Source organism: Octodon degus, unplaced genomic scaffold, assembly GCF_000260255.1.
Source record: "Octodon degus isolate 3935 unplaced genomic scaffold, OctDeg1.0 scaffold00080, whole genome shotgun sequence".
NCBI classification, from domain to species: domain Eukaryota; kingdom Metazoa; phylum Chordata; class Mammalia; order Rodentia; family Octodontidae; genus Octodon; species Octodon degus.
The window spans coordinates 7571813-7578548 of record NW_004524656.1 but is presented as its reverse complement, the minus strand read 5'-3'; the positions used below and the strand labels follow the sequence as shown (position 1 = coordinate 7578548).

The following is a 6736-nucleotide window of genomic DNA, read 5'->3' as shown; positions in this document are numbered from 1 at the left end:
CTGGAGGACAGGTGCTAGAGCAGCGGTTCAGTGGTCTCACACCAACGTCCACTCCCGGTGTCCAGTCCAAGGTGGACAAAGCCGACACTTAGATAGGAGGGAGTTGGTCCAGCTGGGGTCCTCTCGCCACAAGAACAAAGAGAGGATGGCCTGCTCTTAGGATGCAGATTGGTGGGATTGGGGTAAAGTGGGAAGGGCGCTGCTGAGGTTCAGTCCAGGCCTCACAGAGCCACCCACCCTGGCCCCACAGTTCCCCAGCAGGGATGGCCAAGCGCATGGACGTGGCCACAGGTGGACACAACTTGGTCAGTCCCTGCTGGAGCTCCTGGATTCCCAGGGCAGAAATGGAGCCTGAGCCAGAGTTCACAGGAGAACCAGTGGGCCTGACTTTGACTGTGGACTTTTGAGTTTCACCAGGCATTTGAAAGCCAGGCCAAACCTCCGTAGCTGGGAGTCTCTCCATTCTAGGCCCAGTAGGGAGAAACACTTGGACAACAGCCCTGAGCCTGCATTTATAGACAGACAGGCGTCGCCGGAGCAATGAACTAGGAAACAAACGAAACCAGGCTGCATCTGTACTCAGAGGGTGCTGCAGACACAGGAGGAGGAAGGGAGGCAGATGGGAGAAGCAGAGGCAGCAGGAGGCGGCTCCATCCCGGGGTCACAGGGAGCCTGGCGCTGTCTTCAGCTCAGGTAGTGGCAGTGATGGGGCAGAGGTCCGAGCTGACTCTGGAAAGACAAAGCAGGCCTTGGGCTGGGCGAGGCTGAGTTTGGGCATTGGGCTTCCTCCCTGCCTAGCTCACACTTTCTGGGGTGCCCTGCAGCTTTCCCACATCTGCACTGGGTACTTTGTGATGCAGACCTCTCACCTGGCTAATCACAGGCAGCCCTCAAATTCTTTCTTCCCACCTTGCTCCCCACCAGTTGCACCCGCAAACGTACCTAGTGTTACAGCTCATTTTCACTGACTTGCCTAGGATGAAAGAAAAAGACAGCAGAGTCAGAGGTAGGTCCAGAGTCCCAGAGGTTGGGATCCTACCTTGTGGCCCAGTGTCCTGCCTCCCGCCTCAGCCTTCTGGCTTTCCTGGGCAGCACTTACCGATGCTTCTTACCACCCCCACAGCGGAAGCGTTTGCCTTGAAAAGAGAAAGGAAATTTCGCTTTCACTGACCACGCCTGTCCCAGGAGAGCCAACAAGACTCAGTTTCCTGGTCTCTCCTCCCTCCTGCCCGCCAGCATCACCGTTAGCTGGGGCTTGGAGCTCACATTTGACCATTTCTCTCTGCAAAGTGCAGCGCTGTGAGCATTCAAGAGTCTTGTCAGTTGTCAATTGTCCGTCAGTCGTCAGTCAGTCGTCAGTCAGTCAGTAAGGGTGGATCTGAGGCGGACTGTAGAATGTCAGAGTGGCCGCTGACACTGGCCCTTGCGATGCCCCTGCTACAGTGCTCAGTACAACGCGCTCAGTACATCCGTGGAGAAGGGTGGCAGTAAGGTCAACACGCAAATCCTTGCGTAGGTCCGTCTGTCTCCTGCTTCTAGGTGCCCAACTACTGCACAATGCTACCCTCAGAGAGCAAAACAGGCGAGACTGACCATCCCTACAGTCAAAAGTCCTCGTAGTAACTGGGACAAATTCCTGGGTATGTCCAAACTCCAGAACACAGGGTTTAGGGACCTTGGTAAGTTAGCAGGGAGGCCCTAGGGCTGATCCCAGCTGGACTCGCTTTCGAGGGGGCTTAGTTGAGCCTGGCCCTGCATCTCAGGGGTGGTGGCCACTCTGCGCCAGGCCAGGCTTCTCATTGTCAAACGCTGATATGGCAGCCTCCCCCAGTGAAGCCACAGGGCTACCTAGGGTAAGGTGAGCTCAAGCCTAAGAAGGAGCCTAGATCAGGGTGGGTGCCTACTCTCACCTGCCCTTTCCCTCTTCCTGAAAGGTCCCAGGACCCTAAGAGCTCACCAGCCTCTTGCCAGCTCTGCTGGCCTCTCCCTGGCACTTCTGCCCATGTCCCCATGGGTCTGTGGCATGGGGCCCCTCAGAAGGGACATGCAGCTGTCCACCACTCCTCCAGCCCGAGCCACCCACTTACTGAGAAGGATGATGAGCCCCACGACGAAGGCCAGGCCAGCAAAGATCAGGCCTCCCTTTCGGACGGTCTCATAGTCTGGGGAGAGAGGGGCCCAGAGAAGTGGGTGGCATGGTCCCTCACTGAAGCCTGCTCCTAGCAGCCCCATGGAAACTGTGAGAGGGAAGGAGGGCACAGGTACTTCAGCTGGGCAAGAGGGTGGGGAGAGGGCCTGACACTCACCATAGTGGAAGGGGTCCACATCGCCCTTGGAGCTGCCACCTGGGGAGAGAGCCAGTGTGGGATGAGGTGGGGCTCAAGGGGAGCTCTATGCCAGTCCTGCCCTTCCCAGCTGCCCCGGGGGCCAAGGGCACAGGGAGACTGTTAAGAGAATACCAAGAAGAGGAGCTGGGCAGGCGTCTGCCCCAAGCTGCCCCAGATAGGCACATCCTGTGCACCCCGAGCAGGAGCCGCATAGCCCAAGGGGCTCCTCACCCCTGCAAGGCCCAGGCCTTGTACCACAGAGGGGAAAGGCCTGGCACACAGCCAGTCCCCGGGAGAGCTGAGTGAACATCTGTGGAATGAGTGAATGAATAAAAGAGAGCCTTCACATTAGCCGGACAGGAAGAGTCAGCTGCGGCCCAGTTGGAGTCTTGTCTAGAGGCAGAGCTGGGGCTCGGCTTTTCTAGACTCTGCTTCCTTATGTCCCCATCCGAGGGAAGCACATTTACTTAAGAGACATTACTGTGCAGCTCTCGGGCATGCCAGGCTAATGCTGTCAGAGTGTTGGTTGCTCATGTGCCCTCTGAGATGCTGATCCTGCTCCTATAAGCCCCTAGAGGAGGAGGCACAGAGAGGGTGAGGGAGTGACTCACACTCACACAGCAAGTCCGGGGCAGGGCTGGGATTTGATCCCAGGCAGGAGTCTGCTAAGGGTCCTGTGCTGCCTTTCAGATGGCAGAAGGGCCAGCTTTCCAGTCAAAGTCCTTGGCCCCCCTGGCTTCCCACCCCTGGAGCTGGCTGGTGCCAGTTGTACCCTTGAGCCCCCCGAGCTGTGTGCCTTCACTCTCAGACAGCTGGGAAGCGGCCTGACAGGAAAAGCACCAGCTATCTCCAGAGCTGGCCCTGCCCAGCTCAAGCCTGTGAACCCCAGGGACACAGTGCTGGGCAGCAGAAATGCCCCGCTGGTGGCTCCCAGGCTGTGCTGGGCCGTGCCTGAGCTGTCCTCCCAGGTCACCTCCCCAGGTTCAGCCCAGGCCTCGTTCAAGGTCACACAGGGAGTTACTGTCAGAGCCGCAGCTGGACCGAAGCTAGGACTCCCCTGGCCACACCAGGGAGCTGCCTCTCTTCCGGCCACCTGGTACTCTGATGCCTCCCTCAGCCCCTGCCCGCCTCCTCTCTTTGGGTCCTGCTACTAAGCCACCTCCCCCAGCAGCTGCCCCTGTAGATCCTGGGCTCCGCAGGAGACCTTCGGGGTGTGAGCTGACCTTGGAGGGCTGCTTGTGGAGCCAGCCTGGGAAAGTGAGCAGGGCAGCTGCCCCGCGGCCAGCAGACCCACCCACCTCCCGCCCCAGGGCAGGTGACCAGCAGGACAACTCGCAGGGCAGGTGCAGGCCAGAGCCCTGGGCGTGGACGCTCACCCCTGGCCCTCTGCCTGCCCCCAGGTGCTACAGTTCCGCTGCCTTTCTGGGAGGCGAAGGCAGAGCCCTCTTTCAAAATGCACATTTTCTTAGAGGCCCCTGCCACATGCTGGAAGGCAGGGGTGGCAGAAGGGGGAAGAGTGAGGCCCAGGTCACCCCTGCAAGCATGGCCACCTCAGGCCACACACACACACACACACACACACTCACACTCACACACACTCACACTCACACATGCACACTCACCATCACCCGTGGACAATCCTGCCATCTCCCCCGCCGACAGGGCTCGTCTCCACTCCCCTCTTGCTGCTGCCTCTGCCACAGGGTGGCCAGGGACGAGGTAGGGGCATTAAACATTAACAGTGCCAGGTAATATTTACCCTCGTCATAAGAAGAGCCAGGATGTGTATGGAGGGGCCGAGGCCCGAGGAGCTGTCCCTGAGGAGGCTGGGGCGGGGAGCTGCCTGCTGGGTAGCCAGCCCCGCCCAGAGGAAATTTCCAGGGAAGGCTGCGATGGGCAGTGGTGTATTCTTCAGCCGGGCAGCCACGGCTGGGTGTGCGGTGGGTAAGTGGAAGTTTCCAAATGCACTCACTCAGTGCGTGCTGTGGGCTACCTGACCCACCCCTGCCACGCCACTGTGGCAGTTGATGTGTCTGCATTCGGGCTTCCTGAGGTGCCTGGCTGCCTCCCCTAGCACTGCAGCCCTGGAACCACCCTGAGCAGGGCCTAGGAGTTTCAGCCCTCACACCTCTCAGCCCAGGAAGACCCTGGGCTGCCAACTCACCCCGCAGCCCAGACTTGTGCTCAGTCCTGGCCACGCAGCTTCCAGCCTCTCAGCTGCGCTCAGTGTTCTTTCTCTCCACCCTCAGGATGTGCTTTCTCGGGTTGTTCCCGTTCTCACGCATCCCCAGTGCCTTGCCAGCCAGCCCTGGAAAGCACCGGGCTTATCCTGGGACAACACTTTGCTTTGATGGTTTACAAAGCATGTCCTGACCCTTGAGCTTGGTGTTAGCTCCCCAATTCACAGGTGAATGCTGAGGCACTGAGAGGTGGCCAAGGTCACAGCACCAGGGCTCCAGCTGCCTCCCCAGTGGAGGCCACTCTGTGGTGAACTCCTTCTCCTTGGGCATGCCAGTGCAGGTGCCCTGTGGGTGGCACTGCATGGTTCTCTTTGAGCTCTGGCCAGTAGAACCGACCTCCAGAAGAGGCTAGTATCTGGTGGTAGCCAAAGGCCAAATCCAGTGGTCAGAGTCCCCAAAGGCCAAGTCCAGGGGAAGTTGAGCCCTTCTCAAGGGAATCTGCTCCGAACCATGGCAGGGGATTAACGCCTGCTCTTGTGGCCTCTGTCAGGTTACCTACTGCTGTGACTCAGTCTCCTCCCCTATATAGTGGGCACAGCACCCCCCACCAGTTATTGATAATTCATGCCAAGGGCACGGGGTGCAGCCCTGGACACAGCGCATGCCACTGTTACTACTTGTGCCCGGATTGGTGAGAAACACAGAAAAGTCTCAGCCACCTCCTGTGAAATGTGCGTGAATGAGTCGAAGGAGAACTCTGGCCCTGCACACCAGGACCCGCCACCCCGCTCAGCTCCCTTCTGCATTCAAGCCAAGTCTGTTTCCAAAAATATGACAATAGAGACAACCTTTAATAAAGGTGGACCACATGCCCTCAGGCTCCCTGCTGCTCTCCACCCAGAGAAGCCAGGCTAGCTCCATTCTACAGACAAAGAAACTGAGGCTGATCATGTGCTGCTGTGGAGAAGAATGCACTGGGATCTCCTGGGCTGGCCACAAAAACTGAGGGCAGGGAGCTTAAAAAGCTCACCTGAAACACAGTAGGAGGACAGGAGCTGAAGGTCCCCAAGGCTGTGGTACCAAAGCTATTGTCATTCTGCGCACAACACTATGACCATCCCAGCCCACACTCACACCCAGGTCTGATGCTACCTGAGCGAATTCTTTCTATCTATGTGAGCCACCAGGAGTTCTTTTTCGAATAATGAGGATAGAAAATTAGATAGAGGATACATAGATAGATAGATGATAGATAGATAGATAGATAGATAGATAGATAGATAGATAGATAGACAGACAGACAAATGGCCGGAAGGTGCTAGTATCACCCCTGTTTTGGAGATAAAGGAGCTGAGATACAGAAATGAAGGTACTTCTCTGAGGGCAGGCAGCTAGGAAGTGGGGAATCAAGATTCGGAGCCAGGGGCCTGCCTTCCAAGTTGCTGAAGATGGATGAACAGACAGACAGACCGCCAGCGAGGAGGGTGCTGGGCGAGCTATGTCCCCAGCGCCTGCAGCTCCGATCTGCCGAAGCCACAGCACCGCCCTCTGATAGGCCCCTGCTCAGACACTCTGCCTCTCTCCGCTTCTGCACACACTTGAAAGCGCAAGGCCACCATGCATGTCAGAGGCTGAGCCAGTGGGTGCGAAAGCACAGAGCTTGGGGGACTCACCCAGGTACCACCTGTCCATGGCAGGAGCTGCTGGCTGTGCTCTGGGGTACAGGAGTGCTGCGGAGCGCTGTGGGCTGGGCCTGGATGGGAACAGTGATGTTCCCTCCCTCCCTCCCTCTGTCCCTCCAGCCTCTGCTGTGTCCAGACAGGAAGAAACAGGGCGGGGGATGGGGGCTGGCAAGGCAGCCCTTACCTGGAGCTGCCCGCCTGGGCGGGTGGGGCAGGGGAGCCACGTGAGGGGGGATGCTCTGACCTTCATGGGGCGCCTGAGGAGGGGCAGCTGTGAGCATAGCAAAGCAAACAGCAGCGCTTGCTGCCTTCCTCCCCCATAATCTCCATGCTGTGGTCTGGGAAGGTTGCTGGGGGGTAGTGGCCAGGAGGGGAGCCCCAGATTCTGAGCTCTTGGGCTAGCAACTAAGTGACACAGTTAAGGGTACTTGTGTGGGTCCCCTGAACCTTCACTCAGGGGGACCTGTGCCCTTCTCCTTTGTCCTGAGAGATCCTGCCTCCTGCCTCAGTGTATTCTTGTGCCTAGACAGATCGGCAGCAGCCCCAG

General features: G+C 58.3%; 1 protein-coding gene across 3 annotated transcripts; it reads right to left on the bottom strand.

The window, feature by feature from the left end:
* Nucleotides 1-558: 558 nt before the first annotated feature.
* Fxyd2 (FXYD domain containing ion transport regulator 2) lies at nt 559-6318 on the bottom strand. 3 transcript variants are annotated; one of them, XM_004636462.2, is made up of 6 exons: nt 6181-6318; nt 2307-2345; nt 2088-2162; nt 1100-1136; nt 943-973; nt 559-729 (listed from the first exon to the last, which is right to left on the bottom strand). In XM_004636462.2, the coding sequence occupies exons 1-5, from the start codon at nt 6197-6199 to the stop codon at nt 949-951; spliced, it is 195 nt and encodes a 64-aa protein (XP_004636519.1). In that variant the 5' UTR covers nt 6200-6318; the 3' UTR covers nt 559-729; nt 943-948. The 3 variants fall into 3 exon arrangements, with proteins under 3 accessions (XP_004636519.1, XP_023576837.1, XP_023576839.1); XM_023721069.1 differs by lacking the exon at nt 6181-6318 and adding an exon at nt 4087-5714; XM_023721071.1 differs by lacking the exon at nt 6181-6318 and adding an exon at nt 3950-4077.
* Between the last annotated feature and the right edge of the window lie 418 nt (nt 6319-6736).

Excerpts from the sequence above, each read along its gene's own strand:
- Fxyd2 (XM_023721069.1), bottom strand. The coding sequence starts at position 4,366 with ATGCAGACACATCAACTGCCACAGTGGCGTGGCAGGGGTGGGTCAGGT. Across the intron at positions 2,163-2,306 it reads TGTGGACCCCTTCCACTATG|ACTATGAGACCGTCCGAAAG; the intron begins GTGAGTGTCAGG and ends CTCTCTCCCCAG. Across the intron at positions 1,137-2,087 it reads GGGGCTCATCATCCTTCTCA|GCAAACGCTTCCGCTGTGGG; the intron begins GTAAGTGGGTGG and ends TCTCTTTTCAAG.